A 23,155-nucleotide genomic window follows, 5' to 3' on the forward strand; every position below is an offset into this window, starting at 1 on the left:
AGAGAGAATGATTTATTTCAGCTTTTATTTCTTTCATCACATTCCCAGTGGGTCAGAACTTTACATACATTCAATTAGTATTTGGTAGCATTGCCTTGAAATTGTTTACCTTGGGTCAAATGTTTCGGGTAGCCTTCCACAAGCTTCCCACAATAAGTTGGGTGAATTTTGGACCATTCCTCCAGACAGCTGGTGTAACTGAGTCAGGTTTGTAGACCTCCTTGCTCACACATGCTTTTTCAGTTCTGCCCACAAATGTTCTATAGGATTGAGGTCAGGGCTTTGTGATGGCCACTCCAATACCTTGACTTTGTTGTCCTTAAGCCATTTTGTCACAACTTTGGAAGTATGCTTGGGGTCATTGTTCATTTGGAAGACCCATTTGTGACCAAGCTTTAACTTCCTGACTGATATCTTGAGATGTTGCTTCAATATATCCACATAATGTTTCTTCCTCATGATGCCATCTATTTTGTGAAGTTCACCAGGCCCTCCTGCAGCAAAGCAACCCCACAACGTGATGCTGCCACCCCTGTGCTTCAGTGTTGGGATGGTGTTCTTCGGCTTGCAAGCCTCCCCCTTTTTCCTCCAAACATAACGATGGTCATTATGACCAAACAGTTCTATTTTTGTTTCATCAGACCAGAGAACATTTCTCCAAAAAGTACGATCTTTGTCCCCATGTGCAGTTGCAAACCGTAGTCTGGGTTTTTTATGGCGGTTTTGGAGCAGTAGCTTCTTCCTTGCTGAGCAGCCTTTCAGGATATGTCAATATAGGACTCATTATAACTGTGGATATAGATACTTTTGTACCTGTTTCCTCCAGCATCTTCACAAGGTCCTTTGCTGTTGTTCTGGGATTGATTTGCACTTTTCGCACCAAAGTACGTTCATCTCTAGGAGACAGAACGCGTCTCCTTCCTGAGCGGTATGACGGCTACGTGGTCCCATGGTGTTTATACTTGCGTTCTATTGTTTGTACAGATGAACGTGGTACCTTCAGGCGTTTGGAAATTGCTCCCAAGGATGAACCAGACTTGTGGAGGTCTACAATTTTTTTTCTGAGGTCTTGGCTGATTTCTTTTGATTTTCCCATGATGTCAAGCAAAGAGGCACTGAGTTTGAAGGTAGGCCTTGAAATACATCCACAGGTGCACCTCCAATTGACTCAAATTATGTCAATTTGCCTATCAGAAGCTTCTAAAGCCATGACATCATTTTCTGGAATTTTCCAAGCTATTTAAAGGCACAGTCAACTTAGTGTATGTAAACTTCTGACCCACTGGAATTGTGATATAGTGAAATAATCTGCCTGTAAACAATTATTGGAAAAATGACTTGTGTCATGCACAAAGTAGATGTCCTAACCGACTTGCCAAAACTATAGTTTGTTAACAAGAAATGTGTGGAGTGGTTAAAAAACTAGTTTTAATGACTCCGACCTAAGTGCATGTAAACTTCCGACTTCAACTGTATGTTTATTTATTTTCCCTTTTGTACGTTAACTATTTGCAAATCTTTACAACACTGTATATCGACATAATATGACATTTGAAATGTCTTTCTTCTTTTGGAACTTCTGTGAGTGTAATGTTTACTGTTAATTTTTTATTGTTTATTTCACTTTTGTTTATTATCTATTTCACTTGCTTTGACAATGTTAACATATGTTTCCCCTGCCAACAAAGCCCCTTGAATAGAGAGAGAGAGAGAGAGTAACCTGCAGTATAACCAGGGCGTTCTCCATAGACAGGTCATCTGAGGGTAGGCCTTCACTTTTCCAGATCAGCTGCTCACTCTCAGAGCACAGGAAGTGCCGCAGGTCAAACTCTGAACACACACACAGTCACACACACACACAGTCACACACACAGTCACACACACAGTCACACACAGTCAGAGAAAGAGAGGAGAGAGACAACGGTTGAGTGTGTGTGACTGTGAGTGTGTGACTGTGAGTGTGTGACTGTGAGTGTGTGACTATGTGTCTTACTCTGTAGTCCAGAAGCCTTCATCCATGTCTCCAGGCTGTTTCGTCTCCTGTCCTCTGGAGCAGCAGACAGGTATGTGATGAAGGCTGCTGCCAGCATCGCTCTCTTAGGCAATGTATCCAACTCCTCAGTGATCTCATCCACCTGACACACACAGACACACACACTACACTCAGCTGCAGGCCATTTAAGGTGAGCTGACTTAGTTTGTATTACGTAAAGAGCAGCTCAGGTAGAACTGCCGAAGAAACACAGTGAGAACAGACCCAGCCCAGGACTCAGTGCCAGAACATCTGTTCTGTGTTGAGACTAAACGAGCCCCAGAACATTTGATGAGCAATAGGAACAGAGCGCTGCAACCAGGGTTCATACACTGACTGTGGGAGTGTGGAGAGGTGAGTGTGTGTAAGTACGTGAGTAGCAGGTAAAGCAGTCACTGGTGAGGGCTCCAAGTGGGACAGTGTGTGTGTGTGTGTGTGTGTGTGTGTGTGTGTGTGTGTGTGTGTGTGTGTGTGTGTGTGTGTGTGTGTGTGTGTGTGTGTGTGTGTGTGCGTGTGTGTGTGTCTCTCTCTCTGAGGGAGACAGTGGGAGATTGAGTGCTTTAATTAAGGAGCGGACAGATGCTGGAGAGAGAGGAGTAAAAACAGCCAGGAGGGACCGAGACAGCAGGATAAATCCCCGCTCTTCACAAACACCTGGGCATTCCAGCGTGTGTGTTCTCCGTCCAGTTGGTGTATGAGTTGCTCTGCTGCCTGGATGGTCTCCTGGGCCTTACTGACCTCAGCCTCCAGCTTAGCTGCCTCTGTAGTACGAGACTGGAACCTAATGAGAGAGATGGATGGAGGGATAGAGAGGGGAGGGAGAGAGAGCGAGAGAGACAGAGAGGGGAATAAGGGCCAGATGAGTATTCCTGTAACTTGTCTCTACAACGGAGCAGAGTTAATCAGTGAGACAGTAGAAGAGATTGAGGCTGTCAAGGGATGGAAAAAATAGACTTACTTTTCTTTCAGCTCGTTGACTTTCTGCCCCACAGAGTTGAGCTGTTCCTCCAGTTTAGTCTTCCGACTCTCTGTCTTTCTCAAGTTCCTACACACACACACACACACACACACACACACACACACACACACACACACACACACACACACACACACACACACACACACACACACACATCAAATGATGCTTGAGGATTAGGCGCGTGTGCATGCGTAAGTGTATATACTCACTCCAGTAGTCCAGCCTGTTCTCTCTCCAGGGGCTCTATCCTCTCCAGGACGTGTGAGTACTGTACATTGGCCTTCAGCCAGGCTGCCAGTGGAGCAGCCGCAGCACTTGCACGCTTAGCATTCTGACAACAACAAGAACACAACCTGGAGTAAGAGCAAGGAGGCTTATATGAGGAGGCTCAAATGATCTCTTCAGCTTGACCGCTATTAGCTAACCGCTTCTATAAAGGTACATAGGTGTCTGCCTGTAGCTGTAGCGCAAGGTTAATAGTAGTTAACCATCACATCATATACATCAGTGTTAGTTGTTCTCCCCTAAGGGGGAAGGTAGAAGTTTGCCCTAACCACTGAAACAGGGTCAAAACAAGTTCCCACCCTAATGGTTAAGAGTAGGATAATCTGATCCTAGATCTGTGATCAGGTACAACTTCCACCTTGAGTTGTAGCACTAGGCTAACTGGCAAGGCTAACTAGTTCACCTTGGGGTCGAAGGAGGCCTTGTTTCTGGTCAGTAGCTCCTCCACACTCTGACGGATCTCGTGACTGATGTTCCTCGCCTCAAATGTGGCTATGTCCTCTCTCACCCCCCTCTTAGCCAGGAAACTACAGAGAGAGACAGAGACGGAGAGGGAGACGGAGAGGGAGACAGAGAGGGAGACAGAGAGGGAGACAGAGAGGGAGACAGAGAGGGAGACAGAGAGGGAGACAGAGAGGGAGACAGAGAGGGAGACAGAGAGGGAGACAGAGAGGGAGACAGAGAGGGAGACAGAGAGGGAGACAGAGAGGGAGACAGAGAGGGAGACAGAGAGGGAGAGAGACAGAAAGAGATAGTGAGAAGAGAGAGACATAGAGGGAGACAGAGAGAGAGACAGAAAGAGAGAGAGAGAGACAGAAAGAGATAGAGATAGTGAGAAGAGAGAGACAGAGAGGGAGACAGAGAGGGAGACAGAGAGAAAGACAGAGAGAGAGACAGAGAGAGAGACAGAGAGAGAGACAGACAGAAAGAGAGAGAGAGACAGAAAGAGATAGAGATAGAGAGAAGAGAGAGACATAGAGGAGACAGAGAGAAGATAGACAGAGATAAGAGATAAGAGAGACAGAGAGAGAGACAGAGGGAGAGAGAGACAGACAGAAAGAGAGAGAGAGACAGAGACAGAAAGAGATAGTGAGAAGAGAGAGACAGAGAGAAGAGAGACAGAGAGAAGATAGAGACAGAGACTTACATATCTGATAATGAGGCAGCTAATGTTAATTCAAGCCTGAAGTTATTGAAGTAAAACTTCTAACTCTAATTAAGAGCTAACAGTGACAAATCACCCGGTTTATTACTCATATACATCCTAACACACTCTGTATCACACACACACACACTTCCTAACACTGCTCAGAGCGGCTGCACTCACTCAATTAACACAATCATCAACGGCAGATTAGGTTTTCTCAGACACTTCCTCTAGAATGGCTTGCAGACTAATGAGTGTTACTAATGACTACAACAAGCCATTTAACAGAATACACTATGGATGGACACATACACACACTGACAGAATACACTATGGATGGACACACACACACTGACAGAATACACTATGGATGGACACACACACACTGACAGAATACACTATGGATGGACATATACACACACTGACAGAATACACTATGGATGGACATATACACACACTGACAGAATACACTATGGATGGACACACACACACTGACAGAATACACTATGGATGGACACACACACACACACTGACAGAATACAGTATGGATGGACACATACACACACTGACAGAATACACTATGGATGGACACACACACACTGACAGAATACACTATGGATGGACACACACACACTGACAGAATACACTATGGATGGACACACACACACACACTGACAGAATACACTATGGATGGACACACACACACACACTGACAGAATACACTATGGATGGACATATACACACACTGACAGAATACACTATGGATGGACACACACACACTGACAGAATACACTATGGATGGACACACACTGACAGAATACACTATGGATGGACACATACACACACTGACAGAATACACTATGGATGGACACACACACACTGACAGAATACACAATGGATGGACACACACACACACACACACACTGACAGAATACACTATGGATGGACACACACACACACACTGACAGAATACACTATGGATGGACACACACACACACACTGACAGAATACAGTATGGATGGACACATACACACACTGACAGAATACACTATGGATGGACACACACACACTGACAGAATACACTATGGATGGACACACACACACACATACACTGACAGAATACACTATGGATGGACACAGACGTAGCAGTCAGACATAGCAGTCAGAAGTCCTTTGTCCTCGTCGTGTCCCATGTAAATATATATTTTTCTTCGCATATCTTTATATTATATATATATATATATATATATATATATATATATATATATATATATCTTCTAAAAACTCAACTTCAAAACACTCTCCTGCAACCCGCCTCATCAAATGTGGTGCGAATCTGTTTGTTTCTTTTAAAAGTATTATTCACCTCAAATCTGAAATCCACAACAGAAGCTAGCCAGAAGTTAGCCAGTTCACTAGCTAACGTTAGTATTCAGCTAACCACGGATAGCGGTCATCAGCTATCCTTTAGCTCGGAAAGCTATCCCAGTTTTGTACAACGCGACTCAGACCAGAGCATACGGAACCTATTTTCTCTCCATATCCCCTGATTCCTACCGCAAGCTCTGGACATTTACACCTGGATCTTGCAGCTAGCTAGCTGCTATCCGAGTGACTATTGGCTAACGTCGGTCCCAGAGCAAACACCAATTATTCTGGAGCTAGCCAGCTGAATAGTTCCATCAGCCACTCCTGGGCTACAATCACCTATCCGGACCCGTTTTACTGCCGCTGCGGAGCCCCACCGGGCCTTCACGACTGGACTACCAACGTTATCTGCCCGAGGAAGTTATTCAACTGGCCCCTCCGTCGCAACGTAACCTGAACGCCCATTAGCTGTCTTGAGCATATCGGCTGTTAGCTGAATAGGTCTATCAGACAATTTTCCTGGGCCACTATAACGATTTTGCCAATTGGATTGGTCCCTTCTACCACACGGAACCCCACTAATCTACCGACGAAAACGCACGAGGTGGCTAAAAACAGACCTCCGTCTTCTGCTAGCTTGCAACCCATGGCCCGGCTAGCTGTCTGAATCGCCGTGACCCCAACCAACCTCACTACTCACTGGACCCTTATGATCACTAGGATAAGCATGCCTCTCCTAAATGTCAATATGCCTTGTCCATTGCTGTTCTGGTTAATGTTTATTGGCTTATTTCACTGTATAGCCTCTAGCCCTGCTCATTATACCTTATCCAACCTTTCAGTTCCTCCACCCACACATGCTATGACATCTTCTGGTTTCAATGATGTTTCTAGAGATAATATCTCTCTCATCATCACTCAATGCCTAGGTTTACCTCAACTGTATTCACATCCTACCATACCTTTGTCTGTACATTATACCTTGAATCTATTTTATCGCCCCCAGAAACCTGCTCCTTTTACTCTCTGTTCCGGACGTCCTAGACGACCAATTCTCATAGCTTTTAGCCGTACCCTTATCCTACTCCACCTCTGTTCCTCTGGCGATGTAGAGGTTAATCCAGGCCCTGCAGTGACTAGCTCCACTCCTATTCCCCAGGCGCTCTCTTTTGTTGACTTCTGTAACCGTAAAAGCCTTGGTTTCAAGGCTTTTTACACATTAGAAGCCTCCTCCCTAAGTTTGTTTTATTCACTGCTTTAGCACACTCTGCCAACCCGGATGTCCGAGCCGTGTCTGAATCCTGGCTTAGGAAGACCACCAAAAACTCTGAAATCTCCATCCCCATCTGCAACATTTTCCAACAAGATAGAACGGCCAAAGGGGGCGGTGTTGCAATCTATTGCAGAGATAACCTGCAGAGTTCTGTCTTACTATCCAGGTCTGTACCCAAACAATTTGAACTTCTACTTTTAAAAATCCACCTCTCTAAAAACAAGTCTCTCATCGTTGCCGCTTGCTATAGACCACCCTCTGCCCCCAGCTGTGCTCTGGACACCATATGTGAACTGATTGCCCCCCATCTATCTTCAGAGATCGTGCTGCTTGGTGACCTAAACTGGGACATGCTTAACACCACGGCCATCCTACAATCTAAGCTTGTTGCCCTCAATCTCACACAAATTATCAATGAACCTACCAGGTACAACCCCAAAGCCGTAAACACGGGCACCCTCATAGATATCATCCTAACCAACTTGCCCTCTAAATACACCTCTGCTGTTTTCAAACAAGATCTCAGCGATCACTGCCTCATTGCCTGTATCCGTAATAGGTCAGCGGTCAAACGACCTCCATTCATCACTGTCAAACGCTCCCTGAAACACTTCAGCGAGCAGGCCTTTCTAATCAACCTGGCCCGGGTATCATGGAAGGATATTGACCTCATCCCGTCAGTAGAGGATGCCTGGTTATTCTTTAAAAATGCCTTCCTCACCATCTTAAATAAGCATGCCCCATTCAAGACATTTAGAACCAGGAACAGATATAGCCCTTGGTTCTCTCCAGACCTGATTGCCCTTAACCAGCACAAAAACATCCTGTGGCGTTCTGCATTAGCATCGAACAGCCCCCGTGATATGCAACTTTTCAGGGAAGTTAGAAACCAATATACACAGGCAGTTAGAAAAGCCAAGGCCAGCTTTTTCAAGCAGAAATTTGCTTCCTGCAACACAAACTCAAAAAAGTTCTGGGACACTGTAAAGTCCATGGAGAATAAGAGCACCTCCTCCCAGCTGCCCACTGTACTGAGGATAGGAAACTCTGTCATCACCGATAAATCCCATATAATTGAGAATTTCAATAAGCATTTTTCTATGGCTGGCCATGCTTTCCACCTGGCTACCCCTACCCCGGTCAACAGCACTGCACCCCTCACAGCAACTCGCCCAAGCCTTCCCCATTTCTCCTTCTCCCAAATCCAGTAAGCTGATGTTCTGAAAGAGCTGCAAAATCTGGACCCCTACAAATCAGCCGGGCTAGACAATCTGGACCCGTTCTTTCTAAAATGATCTGCCGAAATTGTTGCAACCCCTATTACTAGCCTGTTCAACCTCTCGTTCGTGACGTCTGAGATTCCCAAACATTGGAAAGCAGCTGCGGTCATCCCCCTCTTCAAAGGGGGAGACACTCTTGACCCAAACTGCGACAGACCTATATCTATCCTACCCTACCCTTCTAATGTCTTCGAAAGCCAAGTTAACAAACAGATTACCGACCATTTCGAATCCCACCGTACCTTCTCCACTATGCAATCTGCTTTCAGAGCTGGTCATGGGTGCACCTCAGCCAAGCTCAAGGTCCAAAATGACATCTTAACCGCCATCGATAAGAAACAATACTGTGCAGACGTATTCATTGACCTGGCCAAGGCTTTCGACTCTGTCAATCACCACATCCTCATCAGCAGACTCAACAGCCTCGATTTCTGAAATGATTGCCTCGCCTGGTTCACCAACTACTTTTCCGATAGAGTTCAGTGTGTCAAATCGGAGGGCCTGTTGTCTGGGTCTCTGGCAGTCTCTACGGGGGTGCCACAGGGTTCAATTCTTGGGCCAACTCTTTTCTCTGTATACATCAATAATGTCGTTCTTGCTGCTGGTGAGTCTCTGATCCACCTCTACGCAGACGACACCATTCTGTATACTTCTGGCCCTTCTTTGGACACTGTGTTAACTACCCTCCAGACGAGCTTCAATGCCATACAACTCTCCTTCCGTAGCCTCCAACTGCTCCTAAATACAAGTAAAACTAAATGCATACTCTTCAAACGATCGCTGCCTACACCTGCCCGCCCGCCAGCATCACTACTCTGGACGGTTCTGACTTAGAATATGTGGACAACTACAAATACCTAGGTGTCTTGTTAGACTGTAAACTCTCCTTCCAGACTCACATCAAACATCTCCAATCCAAAGTTAAATCTAGAATTGGCTTCCTATTTCGCAACAAAGCATCCTTCACTCATGCTGCCAAACATGCCCTCGTAAAACCGACCATCCTACCGATCCTCGACTTCGACGATGTCATTTACAAAATAGCCCCCAACACCCTACTCAACAAATTGGATGCAGTCTATCACAGTGCCATCCGTTTTGTCACCAAAGCCCCATATACTACCCACCGCTGCGATCTGTACGCTCTCGTTGGCTGGCCCTCGCTTCATACTCGTCGCCAAACCCACTGGTTCCAGGTCATCTACAAGACCCTGCTAGGTAAAGTCCCGCCTTATCTCAGCTCGCTGGTCACCATAGCAAAACCCACCCATAGCACGCTCTCCAGCAGGTGTATTTCACTGGTCACCCCCAGGGCCAATTCCTCCTTTGGCCGCCTCTCCTTCCAGTTCTCTGCTGCCAATGACTGGAACGAACTACAAAAATCTCTGAAACTGGAAACACTTATCTCCCTCACCAGCTTTAAGCACCAGCTGTCAGAGCAGCTCACAGATTACTGCACCTGTACATAGCCCAAACAATTACCTCATCCCCTACTGTATTTATTTATTTTGCTCCCTTGCACCCCAGTATTTCTACTTTGCACATTCACCTACTGCAAATCTACCATTCCAGTGTTTTTAATTGCTATATTGTATTTACTTTGCCACCGTGGCCTTTTTATTGCCTTTACCTCCCTTATCTCACCTCATTTGCTCACATTGTATATAGACTTGTTTTTGTAATGTATTATTGACTGTATGTTTGTTTTATTCCATGTGTAACTAATTCTGTGTTATATGTGTCAAACTGCTTTGCTTTATCTTGGCCAAGTCGCAGTTGTAAATGAGAACTTGTTCTCAACTGGCCCACCTGGTTAAATAAAGGTGAAATACACACACACAGACAGAATACACTATGGAAGGACACACACACTGACAGAATACACTACGGATGGACACACACTCACACACTGACAGAATACACTATGGATGGACACACACACTGACAGAATACACTATGGATGGACACACACTGACAGAATACACTATGGATGGACACACACTGACAGAATACACTATGAATGGACACACACACACTGACAGAATACACTATGGATGGACACACACACACACACTGACAGAATACACTATGGATGGACACACACTGACAGAATACACTATGGATGGACACACACTGACAGAATACTCTATGGATGGAACACACACACACACACACACACACACACACACACACACACACACACACACACACACACACACACACACACACACACACAGAATACACTATGGATGGACACACACACACACTGACAGAATACACTATGGATGGACACACACACTGACAGAATACACTATGGATGGACACACACTGACAGAATACACTATGGATGGACACACACTGACAGAATACACTATGAATGGACACACACACACACACACTGACAGAATACACTATGGATGGACACACACACACACTGACAGAATACACTATGGATGGACACACACTGACAGAATACTCTATGGATGGACACACACACACACACACACACACACACACACACACACACACACACACACACACACACACACACACACACACACACACACACACACACACACACACACACACACACACACACACACACACACACAGACACACAGAATACACTATGGATGGACACACACACACACTGACAGAATACACTATGGATGGACACATTCACACACTGACAGAATACACTATGGATGGACACACACTGACAGAATACACTATGGATGGACACATACACACACTGGCAGAATACACTATGGATGGACACACACACACACACACACTGACAGAATACACTATGGATGGACACACACACACACTGACAGAATACACTATGGATGGACACACACACACTGACAGAATACACTATGGATGGACACACACACACACACACACACACACACACACTGACAGAATACACTATGGATGGACACACACACACACACACACTGACAGAATACACTACGGACACACACTGACGGCTGTCTGGTCGTACTAAAATGTTGACACAGAAGTGAAAAATAATTCCTGTCCCGTCGTGTCAATTTTGTTCCTGTACTGTCCTGATCCCGCAACAGTTGTATAACCCCGGAACGTCCTTGTCCCTTCCAGATAACAATCAATCCCATCCTGTCCTGTGCTGTGCTGTGCTCATTTTTACGCACAGAAATACAGTACCAGTCAAAAGTTTGGACTCACCTACTCATTCAAGGGTTTTTATTTTTTACTATTTTCGACATTGTAGAATAATGGTGAAGACATCAAAACTATGAAATAACACATATGGAATCATGCAGTAACCAAAAATGTGTTAAACAAACCCAAATATATTTTATATTTGAGATTCTTCAAATAGCAACCCTTTGCCTTGATGACAGCTTTGCACACTCTTGGCATTCTCTCAACCAGCTTCATGAAGTAGTCACTTGGAATGCATTTCAATTAACAGGTGTGCCTTGTTCAAAGTTAATTAGTGGAATTTCTTTCCTTCTTAAAGCATTTGAGCCAATCAGTTGTTTGAGCCAATCAGAAGATAGCCCTATTTGGTAAAAGACCAAGTTCATATTATGGCAAGAACAGCCCAAATAAGCAAAGACAAACAAGAGTCCATCATTACTTTAAGACATGAAGGTCAGTCAATCCGGAACATTTCAAGAACTTTCAAAGTTTCTTCAAGTGCAGTAGCAAAAACCATCAAGCACTATGATGAAACTGGCTCTCATGAGGACCGCCACAGGAAAGGAAGACCCAGAGTAACCTCTGCTGCAGAGGATAAGTTCATTAAAAACTTACCAGCCTCTGAAATTTCTGCCAAATAAATGCTTTACAGAGTTCAAGTAACAGACACATCAACATCAACTGTTCAGAGGACACTGTGTGAATCAGGCCTTTACGGTCAAATTACTGCAAAGAAATCCCTACTAAAGGACACCAATAAGAAGAAAAGACTTGCTTGGCCCAAGAAACATGAGCAATGGACATGAGACCAGTGGAAATTTGTCCTGATGAGTCCAGATTTCAGAGTTTTGATTCCAACCGGCGTGTCTTTGTGAGACGCAGAGTAGGTTAAATCTAGACTTGGTTTCCTCTATCGTAATCGCTCCTCTTTCACCCCAGCTGCAAAACTAACCCTGATTCAGATGACCATCCTACCCATGCTAGATTACAGAGACATAATTTATAGATCGGCAGGTAAGGGTGCTCTCGAGCGGCTAGATGTTCTTTACCATTCTGCCATCAGATTTACCACCAACGCTCCTTATAGGACACATCACTGCACTCTATACTCTTCTGTAAACTGGTCATCTCTGTAAACCCGTCGCAAGACCCACTGGTTGATGCTTATTTATAAAACCCTCTTAGGCCTCACTCCCCCCTATCTGAGATATCTACTACAGCCCTCATCCTTCACATCTGCCAGTCACATTCTGTTAAAGGTCCCCAAAGAAAACACATCCCTGGGTCGCTCATCTTTTCAGTTCGCTGCAGCTAGCCATTGGAACGAGCTGCAACAAACACTCAAACTGGACAGTTTTATCTCAATCTCTTCATTCAGAGACTCAATCATGGACACTCTTACTGACAGATGAGGCTGCTTCGTGTGATGTATTGTCGTCTCTACCTTCTTGCCCTTTGTGCTGTTGTCTGTGCCCAATAGTGTTTGAATACATGTTTTGTGCTGCTACCATGTTGTGCTGCTAACATGTTGTCATGCTACCATGCTGTCATGTGTTGCTGCCTTGCTATGTTGTTGTCTTCAGTCTCTCTTCATGCAGTGTTTTCTCTCTTGTCGTGATGTGTGTTTTGTCCTATATTTACACTTCCGTTCAAAAATTTGGGGTCACTTAGAAATGTCCTTGTTTTTGAAAGAAAAGCACATTTTTTTGTACATTAAAATAACATCAAATTGATCAGATATGCGGTGTAGACATTGTTAATGTTGTAAATGACTATTGTAGCTGGCAACGACAGATTTTTTATGGAATATCTACATAGGCGTACAGAGGCCCATTATCAGCAACCATCACTCCTGTGTTCCAATGGCACGTTGTGTTAGCTAATCCAAGTTGAGAATTTTAAAAGGTTAATTGATCCTTAGAAAATCCTTTTGCAATTATGTTAGCACAGCTGAAAACTGTTGTCCTGATTAAAAAAATAATACAACTGGCCTTCTTTAGACTAATTGAATATCTGGAGCATCAGCATTTGTGGGTTCGATTACAGGCTCAAAATGGCCAGAAACAAAGAACTGTCTTCTGAAACTCATCTGTCTGTTCTTGTTCTGAGAAATGAAGGCTATTCCATGCGAGAAATTCCAAAGAAACTGAAGATCTTGAACAACGCTGTGTACTACTCCCTTCACAGAACAGCACAAACTGTCTCTAACCAGAATACAAAGAGGAGTGGGAGGCCCCGGTGCACAACTGAGCAAGAGGACAAGTACATTAGTGTCTAGTTTGAGAAACAGACGCCTCACAAGTCCTCAACTTGCAGCTTCATTAAATAGTACCCGTATAACACCAGTCTCAATGTCAACAGTGAAGAGGCGACTCTGGGATGCTGGCTTTCTAGGCAGAGCTGCAAAGAAAAAGCCATATCTCAGACTGGCCAATAAAAATAAAAGATTAAGATGGGTAAAAGAACACAGACACTGGACAGAGGAAGATTAGAAAAAAGTGTTACGGACAGACGAATCTAAGTTTGAGGTGTTTGGATCACAAAGAACATTTGTGAGATGCAGAAAAAATGAAAAGATGCAGGAGGAGTGCTTGACGCCATCTGTCAAGCATGGTGGAGGCAATGTGATGGTCTGGGGGTGCTTTGGTGGCGGTAAAGTGGGAGCTTTGTACAGGGTAAAAGGGATCTTGATGGAGGAAGGCTATCACTCCATTTTGCAATGCCATACCCTGTGGACGGCACTTAATTGGAGCCAATTTCCTCGTACAACAGCACAATGACCCAAAGCACAGCTCCAAACTATGCAAAAACTATTTAGGGAAGAAGCAGTCAGCTGGTATTCTGTCTATAATGGAGTGGCCAGCACAGTCACCGGATCTCAACCCTATTGAGCTGTTGTGGGAGCAGCTTGACCGTATGGTATGTAATAAGTGCCCATCAGGCAATCCAACTTGTGGGAGGTGCTTCAGGAACATGGGGTGAAATCTCTTCAGATTACCTCAACAAATTGACAAATAGAATGCCAAAGGTCTGCAAGGCTGTAATTGCTGAAAATGGAGGATTCTTTGACGAAAGTAAAGTTTGAAGGACGCAATGATTATTTCAATTAAAAATCATTATTTCTAACCTTGTCAACATCTTGACTATATTTCCTATTCATTTTGCAACTAATTTCATGTTTGTTTTCCATGAAAACATGGACATTTCGAAGTGACCCCAAACTTTTGAACGGTAAGTGTATATATTATTTTAGTGGTGTATTATTGTTTCATTCACACCTACACTGTTGGCACTTTAATCTAAAATAATAATAATTATAATGCTTGATATAGTTTTGTCATTATGGCTAATAATGATATATACAGGTATATTATAATATATCCCAACACATATGATAATATACTGTTATATCTTAAAGCGGCAGATACTTGCCTCTTTAGTGTCCTAAGTTTTCATAACTGTAACCTTAATTGCCTACCGTCTGTAAGCTGTTAGTGTCTTAACGAACGTTCCACAGGTGCATGTTCATTAATTGTTCATGGTTCATTGAACAAGCATGGAAACAGTGTATAAACCCTTTACAATGAAGATCTGTGAAGTTATTTGGATTTTTACAAATTTTCTTTGAAAGACAAGGTCCTGAAAAAGGGACATTTATTTTTTTGCAAGGCTGTAGTTGCTGCAAATGGAGGATTCTTTGACGAAAGAAAAGTTGAAGGACACGATTATTATTTCAATTAAAAATCATTATTTATAACCTTGTCATCGTCTTGACTATATTTCCTATTCATTTAGAAACTCATTTCATTATGTTTTCATGGAAAACAAGGACTTTTCTAAGTGAACCCAAACTTTTGAATGGTAGTGTATATATATATACAGTGAGGGAAAAAAGTATTTGATCGCCTGCTGATTTTGTACATTTGCCCACTGACAAAGAAATGACCAGTCTATAATTTTAATGGTAGGTTTACTTGAACAGTGAGAGACAGAAAAACAACAAAAAAATCCAGAAAAACGCATGTCAATAATGTTATAAAATGATTTGCATTTTAATGAGGGAAATAAGTATTTGTTTGTTAAGGAATTATTGAAAATTATTTCAGTAATGCAATATGCTACTGTGATATTTGGTTGTCTTACCTATTTTCGTTAAATGCACTGACTGTAGACCTAAGTATCTCTAGATGAGAGTGTATTCAAAATTACCTACAGTTGAAGTTGGAAGTTTACATACACCTTAGCCAAATACATTTAAACTCAGTTTTTCACAATTTATTACATTTAATCCTAGTAAAAATTCTCTGTCTTAGGTCAGTTAGGATCAGCACTTTATTTTAACTTGTTAGGATAGGAGGCAGTATTTTCACGGCCGGATAAAAAACATACCCGATTTAATCTGGTTATTACTCCTGCCCAGAAACTAGAATATGCATATAATTATTAGCTTTGGATAGAAAACACTCCAAAGTTTCTAAAACTGTTTGAATGGTGTCTGTGAGAATAACAGAACTCAAATGGCAGGCCAAAACCTGAGAAGATTCTGTACAGGAAGTACCCTATCTGACCATTTCTTGGCCTTCTTTGTCATCTCTATCCAAAACAAAGGATCTCTGCTATAACGTGACATTTTCTAAGGCTCCCATAGGCTCTCAGAAGGCGCCAGAACGTTGAATGATGACTTTGCAGCACATGGCTGAAAAACAGTAGCGCATTTGGTAAGTGGTCGATCTGAGAACAATGAGACGGGCGTGCGCATGCACGTGAAGAGTCCATTTTAGATTTTGAGTCTTTGAACTGAAAGGACGTCTCCCGGTCGGAATATTATCGCTTTTTTGACCAGAAAAAATGCATAAAAATAGATTTTAAACAGCGTTTGACATGCTTCGAAGTACGGTAATAGAATATTTTGACATTTTTTGTCACGATACGCGTCCGCGCGTCACCCTTCGTTACCCTTCGGATAGTGTCTTGAACGCACGAACAAAACACCGCTATTTGGATATAACTGTGGATTATTTGGAACCAAACCAACATTTGTTATTGAAGTAGAAGTCCTGGGAGTGCATTCTGACGAAGAACAGCAAAGGTAATCCAATTTTTCTTATAGTAAATCTGAGTTTGGTGAGTACCAAACTTGGTGAGTGTCAAAATAGCTAGCCTGTGATGACGAGCTATCTACTCAGAATATTGCAAAATGTGCTTTCACCTCAAAGCTATTTTAAAATCGGACACCGCGATTGCATAAAGGAGTTCTGTATCTATAATTCTTAAAATAATTGTTATGTTTTTTGTGAACGTTTATCGTGAGTAATTTAGTAAATTCACCGGAAGTGTTCGGTGGGAATGCTAGTTCTGAACGTCACATGCTAATGTAAAAAGCTGTTTTTTGATATAAATATGAACTTGATTGAACAAAACATGCATGTATTGTATAACATAATGTCCTAGGAGTGTCATCTGATGAAGATCATCAAAGGTTAGTGCTGCATTTCGCTGTGGTTTTGGTTTTTGTGACATTATATGCTACCTTGAAAAATGGGTGTCTGATTATTTCTGGCTGGGTACTCTCCTGACATAATCTAATGTTTTGCTTTCGTTGTAAAACCTTTTTGAAATCGGACAGTGTGGTTAGATAAAGGAGAGTCTTGTCTTTAAAATGCTGTAAAATAGTCATATGTTTGAAAAATGGAAGTTTTCGGATTTTCGAGGAGTTTGTATTATCATTGGATATTGGAGTGGTGTTCCGCTAGCGGAACGTCTAGATGTAAGAGTTAAGAATGTGAAATGTCAGAATAATAGTAGAGAGAATGATTTATTTCAGCTTTTATTTCTTTCATCACATTCCCAGTGGGTCAGAAGTTTACATACACTCAATTAGTATTTGGTAGCGTTGCCTTTAAATTGTTTAACTTGGGTCAAACATTTCAGGTAGCCTTCCACAAGCTTCCCACAATAAGTTGGGTGAATTTTGGACCATTCCTCCTGACAGACCTGGTGCAACTGAGTAAGGTTTGTAGGCCTTCTTGCACGCACACGCTTTTTCAGTTGTGCCCACACATTTTCTATAGGATTAAGGTCAGGGCTTTGTGATGGCCTCTCCAATACCTTTACTTTGTTGTCCTTAAGCCATTTTGCCACAACTTTGGAAGTATGCTTGGGGGTCATTGTCCATTTGGAAGACCCATTTGAGACCAAGCTTTAACGTCCTGACTGATGTCTTGAGATGTTTCTTCAATATATCCACATAATGTTTCTTCCTCATGATGCCATCTATTTTGTGAAGAGCACCAGTCCCTCCTGCAGCAAAGCACCCCCACAACATGATGCTGCCACCCCCGTGCTTCACGGTTGGGATGGTGTTCTTCGGCTTGCAAGCCTCCCCCTTTTTCCTTCAAACATAATGATGGTCATTATGGCCAAACAGTTCTATTTTTGTTTCATCAGACCAGAGGACATTTCTCCAAAAAGTACGATCTTTGTCCCCATGTGCAGTTGCAAACTGTAGTCTGGCTTTTTTATTGCAGTTTTGGAGCATTGACTTCTTCCTTGCTGAGCGGCCTTTCAGGTTATGTTGATATAGGACTCGTTTTACCGTGGATATAGATACTTTTGTACCTGTTTCCTCCAGCATCTTCACACAGTCCTTTGCTGTTGTTCTGGGATTGATTTGCACTTTTTGCACCAAAGTACGTTCATCTCTAGGAGACAGAACACATCTCCTTCATGAGCGGTATGACGGCTGCGTGGTCCCATGGTGTTTATACTTGCGTACTATTGTTTGTACAGAAGAACGTGGTACTTTCAGGCAATTTGAAATTGCTCCCAAGGATGAACCAGACTTGTGGAGGTCTACAATTTTTTTCTGAGGTCTTGGCTGATTTCTTTTGATTTTCCCATGATGTTAAGCAAAGAGGCGCTGAGTTTGAAGGTAGGCCTTGAAATACATCCACAAGTACACCTCCAATTGACCCGAATGATGTCAATTAGCCTATCAGAAGCTTCTAAAGCCATGACATCATTTTCTGGAATTTTCCAAGCTGCTTAAATGCACAGTCAACTTAGTGTATGTAAACTTCTGACCCACTGGAATTGTGATACAGTGAATTATAAGTGAAATAATCTGTCTGTAAACAATTGTTGGAAAAATGACTTGTGTCATGCACGAAGTAGATGTCCTAACCGACTTGCCAAAACTATAGTTTGTTAACAAGAAATGTGTGGAGTGGTTGAATAACGAGATGTAATGATTCCAACCTAAATGTAGGTAAACTTCTGACTTCAACTGTATATGTAGATTGATTAAAGCTGGAGGATGAGGACAGATAGTACAGGCATAAAACTACAGCCGAGCACTGCCACATAGGAACATTTACAACATCAAAATAAAGAAAACCTGAGCGGCAGTACTGCATAAGTCATCCTATCTTTATTTCACTCTTCACCTGAGATGGCATGGGTTTAGTTAAATATGCAAACTATTGGGCTTGACGGTAAAGTTGTTGGGAGTAGAGCAGCTTTGTCGCAGGCCATTTGTCCCACATTTCCTATGATAGCCTATTTGATTAAACCGCAGCATTTTTTAACAAGCTGTGTACTGGATTCCTTCATTGTCAAAGACAACTCCATCAAATGTAGCAAAAACATCATTCTTTCCTTGGCTCTAATGTTAATGTTAGTTATGGGTCCTTGGCTGCAACAAGATGTTGGAATTCCTCTACTGAAGGCTTCATCATTGAGCCTACTATCGTAGGTTGGTATGTGAGGTAGCTATTGACTGGCTACAAGTGGAGTGAGGCGTAAGAATGAGCCGACAGAAGGGTGAGTGGGGAAATTACGATTATTTTGGTAATTTTTTTATTAAGTAAACTATATTAGGCCAAGCCTACATAGATTTTTTTTTATGTAATGTTCCACACAACATATTTCCGCCCCAAAAATTCAGTTTATAACTATTCCTGTACTACCCGTTCCTGTGGACTGTTTAGCCAGTCACATCATGTCCCGGACTTGACTCTAGAGCTTCCTGTCAGAATCCCGCGGGATACCTGTGTCAACCTCTAGGCCCTACATCACCCTCTATCTCTCTCTGTATCATTCTTCTAGTTATGTCTCCCTAAATCTCTCTTTCCCTAAATATCTAGTTCTCTCTCCCTCTCCTTCTCTCCCCTCCCTACCTCCTTTCCTCCCTCCGCATCTCTCACCTCTTCATGCTGACCCAGGAGGTGTCGAATATGCCCATGAGTCGCAGCACCCCCTCTAGGATGTCTCTGATAACGTCAGGAGGCATCCTCAGGGAGCGGATCTCTGATAGAGACTCTGGTTTGATGTTCCCCACAGCTCGCTTAGCCTCATCCACCAGGGGCTAGAGACAAACACACACACATGTATTGTAAGGATATTCTGGTTATTTTCACCTGCACTTCTCTCAGCTCGTCGTCCAGAGGTACAACAACAGGTACAATAGGTAAAACAATAGAGGCAAAACAACAGGTACTACAACAACAGAGGTAAAACAACAGGTACAATAGGTAAAACAATAGAGGAAAAACAACAGGTACAACAACAGATAAAACAGCACAGAGGTAAAACAACAGGTACAACAACAGGTACAACAACACAGAGGTAAAACAACAGATAAAACAGCAGAGGTACAACAGGTACAACAACAGGTAAAACAACAGAGGTACAACAGGTACAACAACAGGTACAACAACAGGTAAAACAACAGATAAAACAGCAGAGGTACAACAGGTACAACAACAGGTAAAACAACAGATAAAACAGCAGAGGTACAACAGGTAAAACAACAGGTACAACAACAGGTAAAACAGCAGAGGTACAACAGGTACAACAACAGGTACAACAACAGGTAAAACAACAGAGGTACAACAGGTACAACAACAGGTACAACAACAGATAAAACAGCAGAGGTACAACAGGTACAACAACAGATAAAACAGCAGAGGTACAACAGGTACAACAACAGATAAAACAGCAGAGGTACAACAGGTACAACAACAGATAAAACAGCAGAGGTACAACAGGTACAACAACAGGTAAAACAACAGATAAAACAGCAGAGGTACAACAGGTACAACAACAGATAAAACAACAGAGGTACAACAGGTACAACAACAGGTACAACAACAGATAAAACAGCAGAGGTACAACAGGTACAACAACAGGTACAACAACAGGTAAAACAGCAGAGGTACAACAGGTAAAACAACAGGTAAAACAACAGATAAAACAGCAGAGGTACAACAGGTACAACAACAGGTAAAACAACAGAGGTACAACAGGTACAACAACAGATAAAACAGCAGAGGTACAACAGGTACAACAACAGGTACAACAACAGGTAAAACAGCAGAGGTACAACAGGTAAAACAACAGGTACAACAACAGGTAAAACAACAGAGGTACAACAGGTACAACAACAGATAAAACAGCAGAGGTACAACAGGTAAAACAACAGGTAAAACAACAGATAAAACAGCAGAGGTACAACAGGTAAAACAACAGATAAAACAACAGATAAAACAGCAGAGGTACAACAGGTACAACAACAGGTAAAACAACAGAGGTACAACAGGTACAACAACAGGTACAACAACAGGTAAAACAGCAGAGGTACAACAGGTACAACAACAGGTACAACAACAGGTAAAACAACAGAGGTACAACAGGTAGAACAACAGGTAAAACAACAGATAAAACAGCAGAGGTACAACAGGTACAACAACAGGTACAACAACAGGTAAAACAACAGGTAAAACAACAGAGGTACAACAGGTACAACAACAGATAAAACAGCAGAGGTACAACAGGTAAAACAACAGATAAAACAACAGATAAAACAGCAGAGGTACAACAGGTACAACAACAGGTAAAACAACAGAGGTACAACAGGTACAACAACAGGTAAAACAACAGATAAAACAGCAGAGGTACAACAGGTACAACAACAGGTACAACAACAGGTAAAACAACAGAGGTACAACAGGTACAACAACAGGTAAAACAGCAGAGGTACAACAGGTACAACAACAGGTAAAACAACAGAGGTACAACAGGTAAAACAACAGGTAAAACAACAGATAAAACAGCAGAGGTACAACAGGTACAACAACAGATAAAACAGCAGAGGTACAACAGGTACAACAACAGATAAAACAGCAGAGGTACAACAGGTACAACAACAGGTACAACAACAGGTAAAACAGCAGAGGTACAACAGGTAAAACAACAGGTACAACAACAGGTAAAACAGCAGAGGTGCAGAGGTACAACAGGTACAACAACAGGTACAACAACAGGTAAAACAACAGAGGTACAACAGGTACAACAACAGATAAAACAGCAGAGGTACAACAGGTACAACAACAGGTAAAACAGCAGAGGTACAACAGGTACAACAACAGGTACAACAACAGGTAAAACAGCAGAGGTACAACAGGTAAAACAACAGGTACAACAACAGGTAAAACAGCAGAGGTGCAGAGGTACAACAGGTACAACAACAGGTACAACAACAGGTAAAACAACAGAGGTACAACAGGTACAACAACAGATAAAACAGCAGAGGTACAACAGGTACAACAACAGGTAAAACAACAGATAATAAAGAGATGTGAATGTGGGGACATGTATTGTAAGAATATTCTGGTTGTTTTCACCTGCACTTCTCTCAGCTCGTCATCTATTTTCCCCTTCCTCTCTTCACACTTAGACACCTCCTGAGCAATCTTCCCTTTGATTTTCTCCATCTCAGTCTTCTGGTCACTGGCATTCTGAAACCCAGAGCAAAGAGGGGAGGTGAGGAAGTGATGGAGTCCATTCTGGCTCAGGTGAAAGATGAGATAGAGGGAGGGAGACTGATTGGTAATGAAAAGTCATCGGAATCAAAAAAAATATCACATTTCTACCACCTCATTCTCTCCCCTCATCCTCCCTGTCTCTTCCCATCCCTCCTCCCCTCAACCTCCTAATTTAGCCCATCCCTCCAACTCCCTGCCTCCTGTCTGCAGCTACATGGGGGAGTTGTTTCTGCCCACAAGCACGCATCTGCCTCCTAATTACACTCCCCAAACTCACACCCCTCATTCACTCACAGCTCAATTACAGTACCAGTCAAAAGTTTGGATAGACCTACTCCTTCAAGTGTTTTTCTTTATTTTTACTATTTTCGACATTGTAGAACTATAGTGATGACATCAAAACTATGAAATAACACATATGGAATCATGCAGTAACCAAAAAATTGTAAACAAATCAAAATATATTTTTTATTTGAGATTCTTCAAAGTAGCCACCCTTAGCCTTGATGACAGCTTTGCACATTCTTGGCATTCTCTCAACCAGCTTCATGAGGTAGTCACATGGAATGCATTTCAAATATCAGGCGTGCCTTGTTAAAAGTTAATTTGTGGAATTTCATTCCTTCTTAATGCGTTTGAGCCAATCAGTTGTGTTGTGACAAGGCAGGGTTTCTTCAAGTGCAGTCGCAAAAACCATCAAGCGCTATGATGGAATTGGCTCTCATGAGGACCCTCACAGGAAAGGAAGACCCAGAGTTACCTCTGCTGCAGAGGATAAA

General features: G+C 42.6%; 1 protein-coding gene across 1 annotated transcript in view; it reads right to left on the minus strand.

Moving 5' to 3' along the window:
• The window catches only part of dync2h1 (dynein cytoplasmic 2 heavy chain 1), a 320,231-nt gene that overhangs the window by 176,843 nt on the left and 120,233 nt on the right, over positions 1 to 23,155 (minus strand). Inside the window, 8 exon segments of the mRNA XM_045724777.1 lie at positions 1,721 to 1,830; positions 1,994 to 2,135; positions 2,687 to 2,813; positions 2,991 to 3,077; positions 3,221 to 3,342; positions 3,700 to 3,823; positions 19,758 to 19,918; positions 22,236 to 22,349. Coding sequence (XP_045580733.1) covers positions 1,721 to 1,830; positions 1,994 to 2,135; positions 2,687 to 2,813; positions 2,991 to 3,077; positions 3,221 to 3,342; positions 3,700 to 3,823; positions 19,758 to 19,918; positions 22,236 to 22,349 — 987 coding nt within the window.

This window comes from Salmo salar, chromosome ssa09, assembly GCF_905237065.1.
Source record: "Salmo salar chromosome ssa09, Ssal_v3.1, whole genome shotgun sequence".
Classification (NCBI taxonomy): domain Eukaryota; kingdom Metazoa; phylum Chordata; class Actinopteri; order Salmoniformes; family Salmonidae; genus Salmo; species Salmo salar.